Source organism: Ceratotherium simum, chromosome 10 (genome assembly GCF_057802395.1).
Source record: "Ceratotherium simum simum isolate JZ-2026a chromosome 10, ASM5780239v1, whole genome shotgun sequence".
Lineage (NCBI taxonomy): Eukaryota > Metazoa > Chordata > Mammalia > Perissodactyla > Rhinocerotidae > Ceratotherium > Ceratotherium simum.
The window spans coordinates 71,933,441-71,957,988 of NC_141909.1; the positions used below are offsets into that span (position 1 = coordinate 71,933,441).

The 24,548-nt window shown below is 38.5% G+C and overlaps 1 protein-coding gene across 5 annotated transcripts in view; it reads right to left on the reverse strand.

Annotated features, from left to right (window-relative positions):
* FRY (FRY microtubule binding protein) overlaps positions 1 to 24,548 on the reverse strand; it is a 316,921-nt gene that overhangs the window by 76,593 nt on the left and 215,780 nt on the right. For all 5 annotated transcript variants that reach the window (XM_087436226.1, XM_087436225.1, XM_014791263.2 and 2 more), the window contains exons 29-35: positions 21,505 to 21,659; positions 13,981 to 14,080; positions 12,824 to 12,995; positions 6,868 to 7,124; positions 6,235 to 6,381; positions 4,937 to 5,105; positions 3,881 to 3,971 (exon numbers count right to left, since the gene is read on the reverse strand). In XM_087436226.1, the coding sequence (XP_087292352.1) occupies positions 3,881 to 3,971; positions 4,937 to 5,105; positions 6,235 to 6,381; positions 6,868 to 7,124; positions 12,824 to 12,995; positions 13,981 to 14,080; positions 21,505 to 21,659 (1,091 nt within the window). The remainder of the gene's footprint in view (positions 1 to 3,880; positions 3,972 to 4,936; positions 5,106 to 6,234; positions 6,382 to 6,867; positions 7,125 to 12,823; positions 12,996 to 13,980; positions 14,081 to 21,504; positions 21,660 to 24,548) is intronic.

The window sequence follows — 24,548 nt, forward strand, 5'->3', positions numbered from 1 at the left end:
GGAGAAAGAGTGATGCTTCAGGAAAAAGTACTGGATGTGCCATTAAGATGCCTACCTTGTCCCAGGTGTGTACCCTTGGAACACTGCATCAGTGATTTGGATTTGCCGAATACAGAAATGTATTGACTATAATGACTATAAAGACTATAATGACTTTGGTTTTATTCAGCAGCTTTTTTTTTCTCCTAACACAGCCATCTTTTCCCCAGTAATTTTGTATTTCAAACATTCTTCATTGTCATATCTTTTGAGCTATTACTTTGTGAATCCATAAAACAGAACATTGAGGACATCTGCTTAGTTTCATAGAAATCAGGCCACGAAATCGTCTAAATCAGACTGGTACTTATGAAATTGAAAAAGTGACAAACGTATTACCTTCTGAAGAATTCTTTAATCATATTTATGCTGATAAATGCAAAGTTATAAAGACAGCATATGCAGAGCCCAGACATCATTCAGCAAGGAACAAAAACAGGGTGATGAAAGAATTCCACATCTGGAGACTTCCACAGGACAGAGAGCTTCGCAGCACTCCTAGCTACTCAAGAATTGTGACATATGTTGGTTTTGCAATCATGCTCTGGAGGGCCCAGGCAGGGAAGAATTATAGAACGGATGGCAATTCTTTTCTTTTCCTTTTTGAGACAGATCTAAAGGAGTGTTAGGTAGAGTTTATGAGGCCAAGACGAAATGGACTGTTCTTATTCTTATTCCGGAGAAGATCAAAACCACAGTGCGGTGAAGTGTATGCTTGGCAAAGAAAAAGTAAAAAATGACTCCCAAGAGTAAAATCTGTCATTTCCTTTTGCTTTCTTGGGTTGAAGAAAATAATTTTGGGTCTGGGCCCTGGAGGAATTTCAAGGATTAAGTAGACTGAATAGTCTTTTTAACATCAAAAGCACATGTCTTAAGAAATATATCATGAAAATGGCTCTGATAAGAGAAAAACTAGTAGGATGAAATGTTTCCCTAAATTTTATCTTGCTGATTTAGCTCAAATTAATACTTGGGCAAATTTCTGTAGATTACTAATCTCTACCCCTGTATCAACATAGATCACCAGAAACTTATATAGCTGAAGTTTATTGCTTTTATTTCCCTATGAAAAATCCTTTCATGGAACTACAAATTTATAAAATAGGCTTTTATTAAGGGTTGATTTATTGAAAATACTTACAGAGTTTGTTTCTGCATATTTTAGAAACTGCTATAAACTGTTCTTTTAATAAAAATATGTGTTCACTTTGTTGTTTAATTAAAAAACTACATGATAAATCCTTCTCAGAGTTTAGGGGTACTTTCTGTTAATAGCTTCTGATGAATCTTTTTTTTGACACATTGAAAGTTATAAAATTTGTTATATTTTTCTTTTTTACTTTGGCTGTTGAGGAACTCAAGGTTAGGTTAATATTAACTGTTAGTATTTTTCCTTAGTCAGGACTTTGAGACAACTATATTACTATCCTCTTAGCTTGGCTCTTATTCTTTTACTCTTGTTTTAATGGTTCTTTTACTATAAGCTATCTGAATTTTTTGTCAGTAATTATGGTATTATTAAATATTTCTGAATTACATCAAAGAACTACTAATCTAGTTGTAAAGAACATGGCGTCTGGGCTGCTGCTTTGCACAACTCCATGGCGCCCCCTGGAGCCCAAAAATGTATTCTAGTAACTGGTACCCCCAGGAGTTGTGTCACACAGTATCCTGGTCAGTATTTCTGACCAATTATTTCTGTAGACTCTTTCTCTACAAGGATTGTAAAGAACAGAGTAAATAACTGTCTTCTGTTATGGGGTTTTTGAGAGGCAGGGAGAAAGGGGGGCTAGATGGTGTTTGGACAGCCTCTAGGGCTGTGATGTTTCTCCAATTTTCATTCACATACTGAAAAAACATTTAAAAAATGCCTACTATGTGCAGCACAGTAGGCTAATCATTGAGGATAGAAATATGTATAAGAGATATATGGTCTGCTTTTAAAGAATTAAAAACTATAAATCAACATGGCAGGATCTACAAGGAAGGAAGGGTGATAAGTAGATTGAAGAGAAAAATGGTATTTTAGGCTGAGAGCACAGTCTACTTTCATAGAAAAGAGAATATATTAGAGAAATAGTGTAGGTGGAGGATAGCACCAATGGAAGAGTGATACTGTTTGGGATAGAATATTCATATAGGTATGATCATATATACATAAACAGGATCAATCAATTTATCTATAGACAGATATAGTGGGTAGGAAAGAATCAGAAGTGTAAGACTATGTATTAAAAATGTGGGTATATAACTGTGTCAGGCTTTCCAATGGCCAGCAGGATGCAGTGAGAGAGGAGGAAAGCAAGAACTAAACAAAAGAGCCTTTCTGAAAGATGCTCTCTGGTCTCGATATTATAGAGATAACTGGCTTCTTCATTTCAAGGGCCACCACTAGCCACTTAGGCAGGACACTCAGAACTCTGGTCCTAAAGGGGTCTTGGTAGTGAGATGTTACTATATAGAAATGTATCACCTTCCTACCCTAAATAAAGTTAAAATGGAAAATTCAGACTAGACAATAAATGGTAAAGAATGTTATACTCCAGCCAGAAGGTAGAAATCTCTTCAGAGAAATAATGTGATTTTTTTTTTTTTTTTTACCATGAGGGAGTTTTCGAAAGAAGGTACTAGCAAATATAGATTTAAAAAATAACATGTTAATTAATAATCTTGAACTGTCACTGACGTATGGAGAATGAAAACCTTTATCCATTTCTGAGAAAGGAAGAAAGGCCTTTATTAGAGAACTATAAAGGACAAGGTCTGTAATTCATGATCTACTGGGTTTAGACTTTCCAGTCAGAAGGAAGCTCATATGGATGAGCATCTGCCTAAAGGCAGTGCAGCAACCCAATAACAAATGTATTGAGGACTTTGATAAGTCCCTGATCTAGAGAATGAGGCTTCAGAACTCGAGAGGCAGTCAACCCGATGTCAGAGAACCTTCCACCTGCACCCCCTGCCACATTCTCGGGCACAGGATGAAATCTTGAGGACACTCACAAAGCATCCAGGGGCATTATATGCTAAATGAATTATTTTCATTATTTGATCCATTAAATTTTCTTCAGTATGAATTTGTGAGTATCTCATCCTTGTTACTAATTTTTTAAGTGAAAGAGCTCTCCATTACTTTTCATTAGAAAATGCTCAGCCTAAGGAGTTTTCAACACCATGAGAATCATCCTGATTTTTATTTTTTAAGTTGAGTTCTGTTTATCTCTTTTGGTTTGTCTCTCTGCTCTTCACAATCAACTGCAGGAAATAGTGATCCAGATTTTATACACTTCTGAGTAGTTCTTAGGCAATGGGAAGGCAGACATGTGGGGAAGAGAAATATTATCATTAAAGAGCTGATGGGGACGGAATTGAGACTTCTTTCAGCAGGAGATGACGGTGTTCTTGGTTACCCAAGATGTGACAAAGTAAAGGTAAAGTGAGAATTGTTGTTTCATCGATCTCACCTCAAGACAACTACTCTGTCTCTAAGAAATTAGCCAACAATCAGATTAGAAAATTTCACATGGAAATTCCCTCTAATTCCAAATGGTCTGTGCCTGCTAGCAGAACAACTAGTGATTTTTATTAAGTCCTGGGTTACGTGGGATTCAGCCACCGGAACAACATCCCTCTTAATCTTTCTCTTCTCTGGCTTTGCTCAGGAAGAAACGGTTATCTTTAGGGATATACAGAGCAGAGTCGGAAAGTCAATCTGTGTTTCTAAAAACAAAGGATTTGTGTATGTATGAGATTTATGAAACCCCACACACTTTTACTGATGCCTTTGCATAGGCTATTGCTGAAAGTTATACTGGATATTAAGCCAAATTTGTGTACCAACCTCTCATCAGATTCTTTCAATATCTTGCTCTCCTCAGCGTCTGGGAAACTGTCCTGGCCAGCAACCACCGTGTTGCTGCTGGAGGTGGTGCCTGTAGATGGATTAGAAGACACTTAGAAAAAAATGCACGTGGAGGGGTCAAGCTCAAGTTTCAAGTAATTCCAGGAAAGGATTTCCTGTAAAATCTCATGTTTGAAAGATTCCTTACATCTTCTGCACAATCTCAGACATTCTAAACAAGCTTCCAAGCCCACACCATTGAAATGGGAGAATCCCAGACATCTGTCATGGTCAAACCACATTCCTTAATTCTCTTATAAAGCGAGGCTACAACATTCTTGAAACCCTTTCTTCCTGGCCACTTAGGCAATGGGTTTATTTATAGTGGCCGGCCCTGCTCTTAGCTGCTTTAGCATTTCTGGGTCCAGGAGTTATTAAACTAATGTTAGTGAAGCAAGTCCAAGTACCTAGAGCTTCTGAGCCCCAGACTACTGCTTCTCCACAAGAATACTGCTCTGGCAGCAGGGTGCAGGGCAAATCGAGGGCCTAAGAGACTTGAGGAGGAGAGAAATTTGAAGGCAGCTACAATGTTAGGTAAATCGAAGGGAAGCCAGCTTCAAGGAATTTGAGGAGGATAGTATATATTTCACAAAATGATGCTGAGAGGCCAATTTATTGAAAGTGATAATACCATTGGGGAGCATTTTAGTCAACTCTGGGAGAATATTAGCCAAGAGAATCCCATAGATACAGGAAGGAGGGTCTACTAATGAGATTCCTAAGTGACTGCAGTGTCCTGCCTGGGATCAGCCTAAAGTAAAAAGCTCTGTGGCATACGAGTACTGGGCCACTGATTGTTGGTTATCTTTACAACATCATTTCATTAATCTGACAATGCCCTAAGAGTCTCAGCTATTCTTAAGCCATCTCTTAAATGACTGTATATGCAGGCGTAACAAAAAGTAACAAACACATACTCATATGCTTTCAGTGCTCTACATAAAAGAAAATCCAGAGATCCATGACAAAGTGACTACCTAGTTGCCCTTTCCCTACCGGAGGCTGCTGCGGAGGCCTTGCTGCTGGCTGCGAAGCGGTAGAAGGGTGGGTTGTCACAGTGTTGGACGATGGGGTTCACCGGCTCTGTCTGCTGTAGCTCAAAGAGAAGCTCTTCCATAGTTTGAATGGTGTTATTACGGCACAGATATATTGCCACCTTTTTAATCTGAGAAGAAAAACAGAACACAGGGATATTTTCCAGACTCTTGTCCACAAGAATGCTAGGCTGTCGACAGCAAAGATGGTAACCCATGCATTTCAATGAATGCGTCATCCCCCAGGAGCTACCATCCTAATAGCTCATCTTCGTTCTCTCTCAGGAGGAACCAAGCATTTGGATTAAAATTCACCTCTTTTCACATGCATGTCTGATAGTGTGTGTTTCCTGATGGCTGAGTTTATGAAAGTTACTTTTGGGGCACATGAATTCTATCTAAACTGAAAACTTGCCATCCAAGGTCTTATCTTGAGAAGGAATTTTATTTATACAAACCATGGGAAAAAAAACCTGCTAGCTATTTTTGTTTAAAAAGGAATCTAATCCCCTGCTATTCTCTTCTCCCCTAGAAACAAATGAATTTTAGCTGTATGGTTTTAAATTTTAAAAACAACTGGATTAAAGCTCTGTATTACTGTAGCCTCGTAGACAAACCTGAGGCATGGAAGCTGCAATGAGGCTTATGTGGCTTGAAACAGCAAGCAGGCATAAAATCTCTCAGGAGAACCACCAGCACACAAATGCCAATTGAGGGAGGGTTTTAAAAATGCTGCCGTTTTGTTGATCATATCACCTTTAAATACAAATACTAAATATCGGGCATCTCAGAAGGATTTCTCTCTGCTTACTTCTCTCTTCTAATACCTAAATTTGAAGAGAAAAACCTAAATATTCTGCATTTTTATTCTGTCTTAAGAGCATCAAGATGCAAACATGAAACATTTTTATTAGTAATAATACAATGCTTTACTAGTTTCTCTTACATAATGGGTCTGATGTTTATAGCAGGTAGTTTTCAGTACCTGTTAGAAAAATATCCATGCCTTAATTCATAGGTTTCTCTGTCCAAAGGCTTGGAAAGGGAGTGACAGAGGTGTCGCTAGGACATTGTAGCCTGCTTCTCAGGGGCAGGAAGGAGCTTATATGTAATAGCTAGACGAGCTCACAGGAGATCAGTGTGACTGATAAAATTTGACATCTCTATTTCACTCGGAGCAAAGAGCACATTCTGACTTGCAGATTGCAAATGGAACCACCAGCAGGAATGATGACTCCTGAAGGTCCGAGGGACACTTACATAGGGCAAGAGAAGTGTGTCACTGCTAACCCCACACAGGCTGATCAGGAACTGCAAGGTGATCCTCAGATTGTTGCTCCATTTCTCGTTGTTGGCTAGAGCATTCCAAGCATTTTCCATTTCTGGGCCAGGAACTTCATCTCCGTACTATAGCAAACAAAATAAAAACCGGCTCAGGAGACGTGGGAAAAATGTAAGGATGCAAAATATTTGGTTAAAAGTCATTTTAAGGGTCACAGCCATCTCAAAATCATAAGAAGGAGGAAACGTGGCCGTTCATCAGAAAGATAACCATTTTTTAGCAATTTATAGTGCACAAATCAGTAATGAACAATACTTACTCATATGATTTTAAAATGTTAGACTTCTTATTTTTATTTTTCTTATATTTTAAATTGTGGTAAAATACACATAACATAAAATTTACCATCTTAATTATTTTTAAGTGTACAGTTCAGTGGCATTAAGTACATTCACACTGTTGTGCGACCATCCCTACTGTCCACACCCTATTCATGTGATTTTTAATGATAAACGCCCCTTTCCCTGGGTTTGCAGCACAGGGTGTGATTAACCCAGGGTTTTCTCGGATGATGGAGCCGTGCTGTTGAGACTTGTTTCCTCTGAGTTTACCTTGGCCGTCATGTACATGAGATTATTCAGGACCAGTGACGTAGCTTCCGGGGAGCCCCAGCCATTCCCTTTCAGCCCATGAGCTGCGGTCACTTCTCCTTCCCGGTCTTTGACGTCATCCTCCGGGCTGCTGGGGCTTGACCCTGGGAGGAGGAGCCTGCTGTCCACCAGCTCGATGTTGTGCAGCCAGGGCAGCAGATAGGTGAGCATGATCTGACGCCCATTGGGGTGCGTCGTGGGGAATCGCTGGCTTACCTCTAAAGAGAATGGCAGTGACGGAGAGCGATGTTATCAAAAGAAGCTAAAATATTAACACCAACTGACAGATTGAATAGTGCCTTCTGTTTACAAAGACTTTTCATATACAGCAGTCCCCAAGGCCACAACATCTTAACACTGAGGCTTGCCCCCAAGCCTCTCCACATCTGGTGCTCTGGGGAGGCAAGGGAGAGAACACAGCAGGAGAGTACAGGCTTGGGAAAAGTGGAGCGAGGTGGAAGGCCTTATGGGTTCAAATCCGCTGCTAGTGGAAGAGGCACATTAGAGTGGAAAAAACAAGGGACTTGGACTCAGACGGACATGTAATTAGATCCTAGTTCCTCACATACTAGCTGCATGAGACTCTGGGCGAGCTATTTAACCTCTCTGTTCCTCAGTTTCCTCATCTGTAAAATGGGGCCCATAGGGTCCCACAATGGGCTATTGTGAGGATTAAAAGATATCATAATGTATATAATATGCTCAGCACAGTGCCTTTCATCCAGCAGGCTCTTAATAAACAGTGGTTAGGATTATTATAACAATGACTATTATCTTTCCACTACACCAATATTTTACAGAGTATCTTGCATGAACTATTAGCTATTAAAAAGTGAGATGTGATGGGGGCCGGCCCCATGGCATAGTGGTTAAGTTTGCGGACTCTGCTTCGGTGGCCTGGGGTTTGCAGGTTCGGATCCCAGGCGTGGACCTACGCACCACTCATCAAGCCATGCTGTGGTGGCATCCCACATACAAAATAAGAGAAAGACGGGCACAGATGTTAGCTCAGGGCTAATCTTCCTCAGTAAATAGAGGAAAACTGGCAACAGATGTTAGCTCAGGGCCAGTCTTTCTCACCAAAAAAAAAAAAAATTGAGATCTGAACCTCTTGGAAGAACAAACCCAGTGTGTGGACTCATGTTCATGTTGTTTACTTGAAAACTGACAATTACGTGGAAGGTGCGTGCTCAGTGCTGTACCTTGTCTTATGAAATAAATGAACCAAAAGAGTAAAACTATATGTCCAGCCCAGTCACTTCACCATTACTTTCTCTGCTAGCATTTTTGCATTGTTTCACTGCTGGCAGCATTTAATTTCATAATCTGAATAACCTGTCTGTAGAAATGAAAGCACAGGTTTATGTGTATGCTGCAAGCTCTAAGTAATCTCTTATTTCTAGTATCTAGAGAAGGAACTGTTTTATCCTGGGGGACATTAGAGAGCTTGGTCTGATGCAGTGTGGCATGTAATCTCCCTTAGTTGATGATTGCTAAACCATAGAACAACATGGATGCCAGGAATTACAACACGATAATCCACTGGATCCCTGAAACAGTAGCTTTAATTGATTTGGCCCTTTTCCTAAAATTACAATTACAATTTTTTATTTTGAAGAATAAGAATATATTTAACGCTGTGCCACAATAATCAGACAATGTTAAGCTGTTATATTTCACATGGGTCAAAATTTCAAAATTTACTTAATTTCTAAACTTTATGGATGTTATGACTGATATTATGAACGTTTATGAGACATATTTAGATCCTGATAAAATCAGGACATTCATATATTCCAACATACTGGGCCTTTTCTAGGTGTGAGCCACTGTGCCAGGCACTGTGGAGACAGCGAAGACAAAAGATTCGGTTCCTGCCCCTGAGGAGGAGGCTCTGAGACTCTGGGGCAAGGTAGAAAGTGACAAATGACACAAGAGAGGCACAAACAGAGTGCTTTAGGAATTTGGTGGAGGAAAAGGACTTCTGGCTACAAAGATTGGGGGCACTTTTATGGCACAAGAACTATTTAAACTCCACTAGAAAGGATCAGGACATCAGAGAGGAATAAACCTTTCCAATCAGAGGGAGAACCGCTATTAAGAATATCTGTCATCTTTTAACAGTGGTATAAATATCTATAGACTTTTTGTAGCAATGATCACTACTAACATATTACATAATTTGCTTATTTATGATGTTTATTACTCCTTTTCTGTCAGACATAATAAGTCCAAGAGGGTAGGGATGTCTGTCTGAGGTATCCCAGGCACTAGATCAGGGCCTGGATTGTAGAGGCATTTTCGAAGGGAAAAGAGAAAAAAAATGCCAGACATCCCTCCATTCACCCCTTCAGAAACAAATTAAATAAAATGTGAGACGATGTCAGTGGGATGCTATATACATTTCCCGGCTCCTTTGGGAAGGACTTGAACAACTTGCCTGGCTACCTATAAGGAATTAAGTCATCTGAAATTATAGGCAATAAAAATCTCACCTCAGGGGTTTTAATAGTAAAGGCAGTAAAAATAAGAGCTAGGAATCTATTATCCTTATTTTTCCACATTATTTTAAAAAAGTTATTCCTCATAAATCAAAATAGCCAAAAGGTCAATTGTTGAAAAAACCTTAGGTTGAACCTGCTTGCAACTCATTATATGAGCTTCTTTTCTTGTTAAATTTGCTGTTCTATCTATCTCCTCTCTCCCAACTGTCAGCCTCTCCCGCTTACTAGCTTCTCCCTCTTAGCTAATAAATATGCTCAAATCTCACTCATCCTCTGCATCCCACTGTAGCTCTATCTTCTCTTTTTTTCCTTCTTTCTCAGCCAAGCCACTGAGATCTGGCTTCTGCTGCTACTTCTCCATGGAAACTATTGACAATTACCAGTGAATTACAAAATCCAGGGACTAATTTTTAGACCTTATCTTCTGGGATCTCTCTACTCCATTGAAGGCTGTGGATTGCTCACTCCCTCCACTTAAATCCTTTTTTCTCAAGGGTTTCCATGAAACCCACCTTTTAGGTATTCTCTGTCCTCTATGAACATGCCTCCATTCCCTCTCTGTTCCCTCACTCTTCCTTGGCCCAGTCCTCAAAAGTTGGGCATCCAGGTTCTTTCTTTCGCTCTGTGCTTTCTCCATTCATGATCTCACCTGTTCTCTTGGTTCTAGCCCCTTCCATTCCATGAGTCACTAGTGCTGACTCTGATCTGTCTATACTACATGGGGAGGTCTGACAGATGTCTACATGCCATATGCCAAGCAGAGCTCATGATCTCTGCCTCGCCCTAAACCTCCTTTTCTCCCTGATATGGCACCAGGCACTCTCTTCTGTGCACTCTGCCCAGTAGCTCGACTCTGGTCTCGCCTTTCCACTCTCACTGGGCTGTCTTGGCTCAGGCCTTCATAATTTCCTCCTTGGACTACTGTCATCCTTTTCAACTGGTCTCCTTTAGACTGGATGTTCTCTAATCCATCCTCCACACCACAGCCAGTCTTTCTAAAATGCATTCTGATCGTCACCCTCTCATCTTGTTTGAAACTGATCAGTGGCTTTAAAAACCCAAGCAGCTTGCCTGGATGTCCTCCTTGTTCACAGGCCACTGAAGGAGTTTCAAGGAGCACATATAGAAGATTGTTAGCCTGCAGATTCCTTAGGGTACAATACAAGGCCTTCCAAGATTTGACTTCCGCCTCTGTCTGTCCATGGCCACCTCTAGCTTTTCCCCTTCCCTGCATGTTATGTTAGCCAAACTGACTGCTATATAATCTGTCAAATGCATCATGCTATTTTATACCTCTAAGCCAATGCATATGCTACTTCCTTGGTCTGTAATGCCTATTTCCTTGCCAACTGTAATGTCAACTACTTGTCTGTTTTGCAAATTTCTACTCTTCTTTCAAACTGCAGTTCAAACATCAACTTCTCTGGATGATACTCCTGGCCCAATAATTGATTACTCCCTCATCCTCCGTCTCAGACACAGAATGTGCTTTTTTTAATTGCACCTGCTGCACTGTATCATAATCATATGATTGCATATCTTTCTTTATCACTAGACTATGAACCTTTGATGGGAGAGACTGTTTTATTCACCTCTGTATTCCTAGGACCCAAGCACAGTGCCTGGTATACACTCAAATCTCAGTTGAAGTGAATAAAAAAAATTTTTAGTTTTCCAAGAAGAGAATTAATTTATCAAAAAGGCTTTTCTTGAGTCCCTCCACTGTTTCAGGCACTATGCAAAGATGTGGCTAATGCTGCCTCAGATAGATGGAAAAGTTTTCACAGTAGAAGTAGATTTTAAGTTAGATCTTCAGGAAGGTTGGGAGTTAGGGAGAGGGGGAGAAGGGCTATTTCCAGCAGAGGGAACAGCATGTACAGAGCAAGGATTTACAAAAAGCCTGGCATGCTGGTAAAAGATTGAGATTGGAGTAGAGGGTTCTTGGATGAAAAGGTGGAAAGCAGGTTTGGAAAAGGAGGCTTTTTATAGGTTGAAGGAGTTCCAGTTTTATAGCACTGGCTTTGCAGGAAGACATCTAGATTTAGTTCTGGCTTGGCTGCTTCCTAGTTAGATGCTCTTGAGCAAATTATTTAACATCCCTAAGCCCTAGTTTCTCATCTGTAAAATAGGGAGGATGATTAGAGTGGTGCTGGTGGTGGTAGTGGTAATTCCATGCCAGGACTGGGCTAACCGATTGATTTTCATTAGCTCATTTTAATCCTCACACTCTATGAGGTAGTTTTTATTGCAGATAAGGAAACAGTTTAGAGGTTCTGTGACTTGCCCAAGGTCAAACAGCTAGTGAATGGCAAGGCCAGGGATGAACCCAGGCTGCCAGACTCCAGAGCCTCATTTCTTACCACTACACTGCTCATGGGGTTGTCAAGATTAAATGATAAACGAAATGTATCTAAAGGGCCTAGCATAGAGCCTGGCTCATATCGAGCACTCAATAAATGGAAGCTGTTATTTTTAGGACAATTGGGCAGAGAAGTTTGAGTTGAGAAGTGCTGGATGTATTTGGTTTTGCATAGTGGATGGATTGTAGTGTGGAAGAAGGCAGTAGGGGATGTGAGAGGCAGGGGTGGGATGAGGGGGACTGATGAGGATCTGGACTAAGGCATTGGTGATGTAGATGGAAAAGGAGGATGAGTTAAGAGAACAAAGTCGCCTCTTAGCAAGGTGTTATGGGAGCTTAGGCAGGAAGTTAACTGACAAATGTAATTCTTTAAAGATTTTTATTTATTCAGTTTTTCCCCCCAAAGCCCCAGTAGATAGCTGCATGTCATAGGTTCACATCCCTCTAGTTGCTGTACGTGGGACTTGGCCTCACGTTGGACGGAGAAGTGGTGCCTCGGGGCGCGCCCGGGATCCGAACCCGGGCCGCCAGCATCAGAGCGCGCGCACCCAACCGCCAAGCCACGGAGCCGGCCCAAATGTAATTCTTGAAAAATGGATTTTCACAAAAATTATTCACAAAGATTACTTATAAAGATGTACCCCAAATCAAACTCTCAACAACTTACACATGTAGCAACATACAAGCTACAAACCACCATCATCATCACCACCAAAAAACAACTTGCAGCAATTATATGTATTAGAAATTATACCACCCATATTTAATTTCTTTGGGAAATTTTACATATATAATATATGTAGAAGTATTATGATTAATCTAAGCATCTTCACATTCGTTCTATGTTTATTTATACCTACATTGTTTTAGATAAACACTTTTTTTTATATTTAAAGATATTCTAGAATTTACTCCTATACGTAATTGGACTTAGCCCAAAACAATTTTGATCTACAAATTTAGCACCAATAATTTTGACTCTAAAATTGCACTAGAATTTAAAAAGATTACATAGAGCAGATCACATATATCATCATTAACTACTGCATGGTACCTGAGAAGAGTGGGAGAGTGAGCTCAGGGTACATCCTGGCCAGTTCGCATGACAAGAGGGCTAGTGACATACTGTAGAGGGGTGGCAATGGGCCGTGTGTTCCATAGAGAATACTGCCAGGTCGCTGTTCAGCTACTTTCTTGGAGTATACAAAGAGCTTTGCTTCAAGGATCTATAAAGAGGTAGGAATGTAAGAAACGGTATGAAAAACCATTGGCTGGCTATCTCAGGAGTACAGGAGCCCCCCCTTATCTGCGGGGGATACGTTCCAAGACCCCCAGTGGATGCTTGAAATCCTGGATAGTACCGAATCCTATATATACTATGTTTTTTCCTATACATAGATATCTGTGGTAAACTTTAATTTATAAATTAGGCACAGTAAGACATTAACAATAATAACTAATATTAAAATAGAACAATTATAACAATATGCTGCAGTAAAGTGACCGCAGATCCTAGCAACCTCTGCATATGATTTTTTTTCATTCCTTATTAAGTTGAGAACTGAATTCATCTTTTCACTTAAAGGAAGCACTTTACGACTTTTCTTTTGCATATCCAAACTGCCAGCATCACTACCCTTGCACTTTCATGTCATTATTAAGTAAAATAAGGGTTACTTGAACAGAAGCACTGTGATACTGCGACAGTTGATCTGATAACCGAGATGGCTATGAAGTGACTAACAGGAGGGTAATGTATACAGCTGGATATGCTGAACAAAGGGATGATTCATGTCCTGGGTGGGATGGAGCAGGACAGCATGAGATTTCATCATGCTACTCAGAACGTCATGCAATTCGAAACTTATAAATTATTTCTGGAATTTTCCATTTGATATTTTCAGACTGTGGTTGACTACAGGTAATGGAAACCGTGGAAAGCACAACCATGGATAAGGGGGGACTACTGTATTTATACTTAATAAACGTTTGTAATAACAAAACTAATGAATGCATATTTTAATATAGTATTAAAGGTAAAGCATCAGTTAATTCCTATGTTTACAAGATTATGTAATTGTTTGCTCACTCTTCATATCCACTAGTGATATGCAGAAATAAATAAATGCATATCAATAAACAGCAATCCAGTGATCAACTACCATTTCTATTTTCTGTGCTCAAGTTTCTATGTAAGTACATGATACGTGCCTGCATGAGCTGCATGGAGATTTCATAAATCTCTCTGTTGGTGTCAGAGGCCGTGAATAGAACAAGGTTTAACAATGTCACTATGTCGAAGGGATAGTTCCTAAAAAAAATAAACAGCATAGTTTATAAGACAGCCTAGTAATCTTGATAAACCATTACCTCTCAGAATTCTAAATGGCACACTGACCTCAGTCATACTTACTAATGATGACATTCCCATGCCCATTTGGCCATTGTTTCTCCCTCAATCTTTTGCTATTTATTAGTAGATAAAGGGAAATAGCTCTGTTTTTGTTTAAAACTGAATATTGTCGCACCAGGATAAACGGACACAAAAAATCTTTCTAATGCAAATAGATTTTAATGAAAACCAAATACAAGTGGAAAGGACAGAAGACTATATGTCTAAATTTCTCAATATCTCACAATATTTTCATTCAATCCATCTAAATTTATTAAGCACCAAACATATACCAGGAACAATTGCAAATTACTGATGATACTAAGTCAGTCTGGTCCTTCCCCTAAGGGAGACTTACAGCATAGTTAAGGAGACAAACTACACAGTCTAGTTATGCTGATGGCTCTGATGGGTGTATCCACAGCATGCTACAGAATCCTGACCAGGGACACCTACATCAGACTTGGGGTTAGGGAAGGCTTTTCCAAGGAGGAAACAAGTAAACTGAGCCTTGAAGCACAAGGAGACATTAGCCAGGCCATTGATGGGGTAGTATGGGGACTGTTCTAGACAGAGAGAACAGCATTTTGAAAGATTCTAAGAATGCAACAGCAAGATACCTTCTGTAAAAGGAAAGAATCTCTACGTAGCAGACTGAGTGAAAGAAATAAATAGAGGAACAGAAGGAGATGGGGATTGGGTGGTATGTGGGTTCAGAAGATGACCAGTCTATGGACTTCATCCTGAAAGTTATGGAGATCCGACAGGATTTGCAGTAGGGGAGTAACGTTCGATTCTGAAAGATCACTCTGACTGCTGTTCAGAGAATGGATTGTAGAGGGGTCAATATTGGAAGCTGTTATAACACAGAAAGGAGGGGACAGAAAGGAGGGGATGAATCTGAAAAACACTAAAGAGAAAATCAGCAGGATGTGGTAACTGATTGTATGTGTGGGATGGGAGCTAGGGGAGAGTAGGAACACAGGGAATGGGTTATGTGGCAATTAGCAGTATAATCAAATGGAATATGGAGATTAAATCCATTTTTTTCCTTGCTATGTAATACTATTTAAAGATGATTTCTTTTTTGTATGTATTTTCTTAATCTATAGTGGAAAAGAGGTCATAAATAGAAAATTCCTGGTGAGATAAACAATTAGTGAACGGTGTATATGTAGATACATATTTATTTTGATATTTATTTTGAGGCAAACTTCAGAAAGCAAAAGACAGGTTGGAGGTGAAAAAACATAGTGTTTTTCCTGTGGGTTACTTTTTTTGATTGTATATAATTACATTGTCTAAGAAGTTCTGTTTTAGAAGAATCACCCTTCCAGAAAGGCATAATTCTACTATGAATATGTGCCCATCTTACAGCAAGTTTGGTGAGAGATTATAGTGAGAACACAAAAAAAGATTGTTTTTTACTTTTTATTTTTGATATTAATCAAATATAATTTAATTTTTTATGATACTAGTAATACGTGAATACAACATTCTTTTAAAAGATTCAAGCAACACATAAGGCCGGAGGATCTACTCTGAAGATGGTTCACTCGCTGGGATGGCAAGTTGGTGCTGGCTGTAGGTAGGTGTATAGAATAAAATGTGCAAGTGCTCTATTTCCTTTCTCTCCCCCAATGTTAGAGGCTACCACCTTTTTCTAAATAAATATATAAATATGTGCATCTAAGTACCCCTCCCCCAATACATAGAGTTTCAAACATAAATGTGATTATACGACCTACATGTATTGTTTGGAGATTAGCTTTTTCACCAAACAATGAGGCTCACTTCAGTCTTCTTACTAGCTGCACAGCATTCCATAGTATGGACATATCATAAATTACCACTCTTGTAGCGGAATCTGTGCTGTGCCACCTAGTTCTCCCTTTCAGAAGTGAGGCACTCAACCCTCCAACTAAAGTGTTGGAAGCTGATATCTCTGGCTGAATCCTTCTCTGGGAATTGCCTTCAGCCAAAGAGATTTGCCTAGGCCATGGTCATGCCTGCTCCCCAGCAGCAGCCCCTGTGGGATTGGTTGAGGTTTCTTTCCTCTGCCCAGTTCTATTTCCTTCACTTCTCCATAGATGTTAATCTCAAAGGCATTTCCTAATAAGTTTCCTGCCCTCAAATCTCCATCTCAGAATCTGTTTCCTAGGGAATCTAAACTTTGACATGCACTGATAGACATTTAAAGGCTATTTTTATTTTTTCACTATTATAATGCCATAAAGCCACTCCTGGTGGTCTAGTGGTTAAGATTGGGCACTCTCACTGCCATGGTCCAGGTTCGTTTCCATCAGGGAACCACACCATCCATCTGTTGGGTGTCATACACTGGTGGCTGTGTGTTGCTGTGATGCTGAAAGCTATGCCACTGGGATTTCAAATACCAGCAGGGTCACCCACGGTGGACAGGTTTCAGAGGAGCTTCCAGACTAAGACAGACTAGGAAGAAGGACCTGGCCACACACATCTGAAAAAATTGGCCATGAAAACCCTATGAATAGCAGGGGAGCATTGTCTGATATAATGCCAGAAGGTGAGAGGATGGTGCAGAAAAACGGAGCAGATTCCACTATGCTGTACACAGGGTCAATAGGAGTCTGAATTGACTGGATGGCCCTAACAACAACAAATAATGTCATAAACACCAAATGTGCAAGTATTTCTTTAGAACAGATTCCAAAAAGAAGTCATGCAGGGTCAAAGTGCATATTTAAAATTTTGGTAGATACTGCCATGTTGCCCTCCAAAATGGCTTTACTAATTTGCACTCCAAAAAGATTACTTTTCTAGAATTTTTATTTTTAAATGAACAAAAAAGCATGAGGTTGATGTGTCAGACAGGAAATTGGGGACAGCCCCCCAGATGATGGTGGTGAGGATGATTATGAACGATGGGTAACATTTATGTTATGATGTGCTTACTTTGTGCCAGCTACTGTGCAAAGGCCTTTACCTAGATTTGTTATTTAATCTTCCCAACAAGTCTGTGAGGCTTAGAGAAGTTAAGTACTTGCCCAAGGGCACGTAGAAGTAGTGGAACCGAGACTCCATCGTGGGTATGTCTGACTACAAAGAATTCATGTTCTTATCCATGGTGCTATCAGCCTCCTAGACAGCCCACAACAGTACATTTCATAGCCAGCCTAATTTGGAATTCTTGCAAACTGCAATTTCTGGAAACAGACCTTTTTGATTGTGAAAGTAGAAAAGAAACTCTTTTCTGAGCCCCATAGTGGCAGACATATCTTACCTACACTGCTCTCTCTGACAATGAGATTTAATACATATATATTTATTCATAAGAGCACTGGAAAAGAACACTGGAAAATACTGCTGGATCACTGGGTGTTTAAAGGCAGGAAAAGGGTAGACAAAGTCTCCCTCTTATGCAAGGCTATGCACTTGACCATGTCATTAGGGCATTCAATTTGTTGCTTAAGACTGAGCTATGGAATTTATGTGGAACAACACTGAAAGGAATAACACAGATACAGAAAATGAAAGAAACCCAGAGAAGGAAAAAATTAGAAAGACCTCAAATGAACGAAAGGGCACAAATAAAACATCTGTACTTAGATGTTTACAATAGGCTTAGAAACTAAATCTTACATCTTTCAGTATTTAATTATCCAACATAGGCAGTGGAAGGGTAAAAGATAAATAAAGACAGCTGTGGTCATGCAGAATAAAAATAAAATGGTAAAATAAATATGAAAGGTAGATGTGATTCAGAAAGTAAACAAGAAATAAAATGGCTTTTTCAATCTAGAAGAGAGAAGAATTTTGAGGAATTTGGGAAATACCCCCTAGCTCTGCTTATCTAGAACTAAATGACAAAGCTCAGGACAACTTTGAGGTATTCTTAAGAGAATCGGATTTTATTAGCTGATAGAGGGGACTACATCATAGCTTTTCACCTCCAATAGCTATTGAATAATAATAGTATTTAGAAGGTGCTTACTACGTGCTAGGCCTTAGGTCAAGAGATTGGTTTTAGTTAATCCTTACCCTAACCGTATACTCACCCCCACTTCACAAAGGAGTATGCATTTGTAGTAACTTGCTCAAGAGCACACAGCTTGATTGGAGGTAGGGCTGGAATTCAAACTCAAGATAGTACATTTCCAGAGCCCTAATTCCCCAACTCTGTGCTCTCCTGAAATATTTCAGCTGACTGACACAACCAAATGAGGCTATACATCTCCAGTTAGGGAGTGTGATTGGGATTCATGAATCATAAGCTTCCCTTGTCTTCCTTGGTAATAGATGGATACTATTCCCTTAAGAAATGTACGGCATTTACTTTTAAGCATTCAAGTTTGCTGGGCCTTATTTAAATTAGGAAAGATTTACAGAAAGTTAACTTAAGGCAAAACAGACATACAAATAACAATGACAACAAAAACCACCTCCAAAAATAAACTCAACAAAATTCTTTAAAAGTTAAAACTTTGATCTTATATATAATTCTAAAACATCTATTAAACATATTTTATTAGTATGTTGGAGGGGAAGAGTGAAAACAATATTCTTAAGAATTTAATTAAATGTGAAGAGAATTCTGTTGAGTCAAGATATTGATTGGAAATGGCCTATACTCTAGAGCATACTATTTAACTTGATTTATAACCTTGCAAAGCCATTTAATCTTTTTCTCAATTTCCTTATCTGTTCCATACTAATATAATTTGGAGTTGAGGGGGAAGTTAATAAGAACAGGCACAGAAGCCAAATAGTTATTTGAACCAAAGCTGCCTGACAGGTGAGCTATTTTCTTTTGTGCTAAATTATAGTACTGAGCTGCATTTAATAGCTTTTAATCAAATATAAAACATATTTTATGAAATATTCTTCAAAATTAATATTACCAGTTCTCCCATCACTTTCTATTTTATCCTTACTTCCCCTGGTCTACTTCAAGTTCCACTCTGACTTCCAAATCTCTCATTATCACCAGAGTCATATGTTATAGTTATAGTTTTGACTGGTCTCCAAGTTCACAATACACACACACACACGAGTCCTCTATAGAAATAAAAGAAACCAAAAAGAAGAAAGTAGAGGACCATTTTTTCCATTATCACAGCTGATGAATATAGGGATTGATATATTAACTACGCAAAAATGGCTAATTTCCTCTTCTACAATTAAAGGTAGAAAATTTTAATCAACAAGAGCATTTTTTAAAATGTTCAATCTTTTAGGCATTTTAAAGTCAATTATAAATGATTCCTTATTAAATGAATCTGCTTATAAGCTGTCATATTCCTATAAAAATAAACCCAGTATACGATCAATCCTATTGGAAAAGGAGCAGGTAATTATTTACAAGGATTCTTTCCTTTACAATATGAATTGTTAAAGGAGTTACTGGACAGATAACTTATTTGAGAAATTTAAAATGTGATCTGGTTTATGTGTGACTATTCAAGAATATATTACTTCATAATATGAGGTATTTAGGTGTTTTTTAGAAGCAAATGCAGAAAACAAATAAAGAAAAAGCTAAAACACTAGAATTGCTTTTTAAAAAGGTACTGAAAACATTACTGCAAAGATTGCTCAAAAAAATCTGGAGGCTTGTCTAGACTACACGGACTGAGAATTTAAGAGGAAAGAGAGCAAATTTAGGCCACAGCTGAAACTTTACATTCTGAACACGCCCTGTGGTGAGAAATGACAGAAGTGTTGACTACTGTCTTGGCAGACAGGCTGCAACCATGGCATTGCCTGGCCCTCTAACCTTCCTTCAGAATAGATGAGTGTCGTGAACTTAACTGATATGCAGTATTCGTCTAAGAAAACAAAATAGTTTAGGATGATGATCTTAAAAAATCTACTCTAAACATAGAGGGCTTTATGACTGAATGTTTTTGTGACTGGAGGTATTATTGAAATTGAGACTGTACAGCTAAATTCATAAAACATTTATTTGTGTTCCCTAAGGAAAAAAACCCTAGATTTATTCAGAGGAATATAGTGTGATATTTTATGAGATGGCCATGCAATGAAATAAATTTGACTAGGATAATTCAAACCAAGTTCAGTAGGAGAAGGGCAGTGAAGAGGAGACTTTTATTACTCTTATTTTTATCAAAGAAATCTATGCTCCAAGTCACAGATTCTAAACACAGTTTTTAAAATCAAAGTCAGATGAGCAAAAATTTATTTTTAGAATGTCAAAATTCTGAAAATAAAAAAAACACTCCAGAGTAAGAGATTTTTGCAAAAATGTTATTTTGATAATATCCTATAGGTATAAATATTCTTTAGTAATGTTAACATCAGGAAATAAAACCTGATGGAAAATCAGACAGTTTAGATTATATTCATCTGCTATAACTTTTAGGGAGATTAAAGTGTATAATCAAAATTCTACTACTAAGATTATAGAAAATGAAAGCTTTAGACATGAAATGTTACCTACTGTCTTTATAAAAGAAAGATAAAAATATTAAAGAGATACTTGTCTCTTTAAATAGCATATTCCTTTTAGGTTTATTGAAAGTAGATGTCTTCTAAAATTCTGTTCTTATTAATTTAGAGCTGTAACAGGTTGGAATTTAAAACTAATTCACTTTTATTCTCTTCATCCAGTAGCTCAAGATGGCTATTTAAAATGTGGCATTTAATTAAAAAGGAGAATCAACAGTCTATATGAGTCTTTTCAAAAATAAACTTGAGCTGCCTTCTCTCAATGTCTAATATACAAGCTCTTCCTTGGAAACAGCTTATGCAATTTGGGGAGTATTCATTAACCCTTTCATCTTAGCTATGAAATTATTTCACTCAATAAATTGCAGCGCTGAATGACTTCACTCAATGACTAATTTACATAACTAGGGTGGTGGTTTTAAAAGTGTAATCTATGGAACCCAGGACACCACATTTTCTTTTCTTCCTTTCCGAAGTTTTGGACAAGCGGGATTTAACTTTTTTAGGTTGCTTCCTGGGTTTAGTTTGGTCTCAAGATGGCTGAAGGGCTTACAGTTCATACCTGTCACAAACATTTCTAGAAATTCCTTTCATGTATCTTCTTTATCATTTTCAAATCCTGCTCTAATACTTCATTATGAACTTCCAGGCAATCAAAAAAGAAGGGTGCTATAACTACAAACCACTCTTCTGGTAGAATGAGAAAAAATCAACATAGCTGCAAACTTACAGAGAGTAGGCTATCTGCTTGGCAAATATAGGCTATTTTGTATTTCCTTAGAATTTACTCTGCTCAGATAAGTGCACAACAGTCAGCTCTCAATTATTCATATCATGAAGAGCAACCTTAATTGTACTTGCCTCTGACCATACTTTCCACTTACAAGAATTCATACCTGCTTCCACACACAGTTGCTATGGCTTTGAAGCAGCCAGATGCAAGTTGGTAGGAACCTGTGTAGCATCGGTCAATTGCCCAATTAAAAAGATTTATTTGGTCAGGATTAAGTTCCAATAGCAACACAACAACTTCGCAGCCAAGTTGATGAACCTGAATACATGGAGAAAAGCAATTATTCATGTTTAATGAAAGATTATTCTAGGGAAAGACAAAAAAATCAACCTTAGCCAATATAAATTGGGTAAAATCAAAGTGAAGATTGAGCATTCATCTTGGTTAATTTTTATTCCACATATTCCTCTTTAACAGGATGCAATGTTGCAACTGAAAACTAAAATGTTTAAATGAAATTTGACTCTGTAAATCTGTCATATAGGGTCCCTCATTCTCGATTTTTAACTCTGAAAAGGTGCTGAAGACTTTATTTGCAATGTTTCTTTTTTGCATTTAAAATATTTTTGAAAAATACATGTATTTGGTTAAAAAATTTTAAATATATGAAAGGATAGGGGCTGGTCTGGTGGCGTAGCAGTTAAGTTCGCGCAATCCATTTCGGCAGCCTGGGGTTTGCAGGTTCAGATCCTGGGCGCAGACCCACGCACTGCTTGTCAAGCCATGCTGTGGCGGCGTCCCATATAAAGTAGAGGAAGATGGGCACGGATGTTAGCCCAGGGCCCATCTTCCTCAGCAAAAAGAGGAGGATTGGTGGGCCGGCCCCGTGGCTTAGTGGTTAAGTGCGCGCGCTCCGCTGCTGGCGGCCTGGGTTCGGATCCCGGGTACACACCGACATACCGCTTCTCCAGCCATGCTGAGGCCGCGTCCCACGTACAGCAACTGGAAGGATGTGCAGCTATGACATACAACTATCTACTGGGGCTTTGGGGGGTAAAAATAAATAAATAAAATTATAAAAAGAAAAAAAAAGGAGGATTGGCAACGGATGTTAGCTCAGGGCTAATCTTCCTCACACACACAAAAAATATACATGTATATGTATATATATGAAAGGATAGACTTTATGCGCGCAAAGTGTTTTAAGGAAAAAACATCAGAGGGAATATGTTTATGAGGCTTGATTACTAAATCTACTGTGTAAAGCTTAGCTGGCAATCTTTTAAAAAGAAATACAGTATCAGTAAACTCTTCTTAATCAGAGACTTTTATATGAAAAGATCATCATACTAGATAGAATTAACAGGATCCTTAACTGATGATTTCTGAAGCCACTGTCAAATACTGAATGGTCACATTTGCCCAGGAGAAGCCGGGTGCTTGTGAAGCCTGGTACCTGAGGGTTACTGTAAATAGTCAATAAGAACATGATTACCCTTCAACCTTGTTCCCCACACAGACACAGATGAAAATAAATTAATCTTGTTAGTTTGCTGTTTTCCTGTTTAATCTGAGGGGTGACTCAAGGGTCTCAAGGATTTATGAGCTTGTTTTGCCAAGAAAAGGAATGCCTTTAAGGAAGATATGATCACTAAATAACCAGCCCCAGCTGCCACTGACGCTTAGAAGTTGGATTGCCCAAGGGCTTATCTGGAGTGAAAGAAACATGGATTTCTCCTTTGTTTCTCCAAAACTCCTCCTCCCAAGCCCCTTATCTCTATAAAACCCTCTGCTTTCTTCTTCTATTAAGGAGGATTTGAGAGAACCTATCCTCCCATCTTCTCATTTTGGCCAATTCGAATAAACCTTTCTCCATCTGCAAACACCCAGTGCCTCAAAGATGGCCTTATTGTGCATTGGCACAGGGACTTGAGATTAAGAAGTTCAGTATGACTGGGAGGCTATATTCCCCTCAGAAAGTAACATTTTCCTGCCTCCTCCTGGAGTTGTCCACTCTGTTGCCAGTTGCAACCAGGTGGAGAAGGAAAGATTCTGGCTTGTTTGTTTGTTTTTTTTTTACTACAGGGTGTGGGCCAAGATGGGAGAAATATTCTAATTGGATGGTCAAATATCATCAATCTAATTCCCCATGGGCTTAAGTAATTAGCAGCAGATAAAAGCTGATGATACTATTGCAAAGGACTTAAAAATAATATTTCATTAAAAAGTTAGTTCGACTTGAAAGAAAATCAGCAAGTTTTCATTGCGTTTTAGAAACTTTATATTGAAGTATAAAATACATAGACAGTATATAATTCACAAGTAAATAATGAGTTATCTTAACTGAACATACTAAAGTACATAACCAGATTACCAGCACTATTGAAGCCTGCCTTGTGTATTCTCTTAATCACTAGCCTCTCTTTCCTCCTCAAAAGTAACCACTATCCTGACTTATAACACTGTTGGTTACTTTGGGCTGTTTTGAACTCTATGTAAATGGAATTTTATAGTATATAATTTTGTGTCTGTTTTCTGTCACTCAACTTATGTTTGAGAGTCATCTACATTCATTCATTTTCATTGTTGTATAGCATTCTAATTTATGATTACTCTACAATTTATTCATTCTACTATTGATGAACATCTGGGTTATTTCCAGCTTTCAACTTCATAACACTGCTTTGAATATTTTTGTATGTGTCTTATGTTGCACATACTGAATGTATGTGAATGACTGTATACGAGTGAAATTGTTAGGTTGTAGGGTATGCTATGTTCAACTTTAGTAGATAATGCCAATCAGTTTTCCAAAGTGGTTATTCCAATTTACACTCTCTGTAGCATTGTATGAGACTTCCTGTTGCTTCATTTCCTCATCAACATTTGGTATTGTCAATCTTTTAAATTTTAGCCTTTCTGGTGGATTCAAGGTAGTATCTCATGTGGCTTTAGTTTGCATCTCTCTGATTACTAATGAGCTTGAGAACCTTTTCTTTGTTTATTGGCCATTTAGATAACCTCTTTTGTAAATTGCTGAAGTCTCTTGCTCATTTTTCTATGAGTGTCTTTATCTTATTGATTTGTAGGGGTCCTTTATATATTCTAGATAAGAACTCTGTTAGTTTCATGTTGCAAACATCTTCTTTCACTCTGTGGCTAGCCTGTTCATACTCTTAATGGTATCTTTTGGTGAACAGAAGTTAT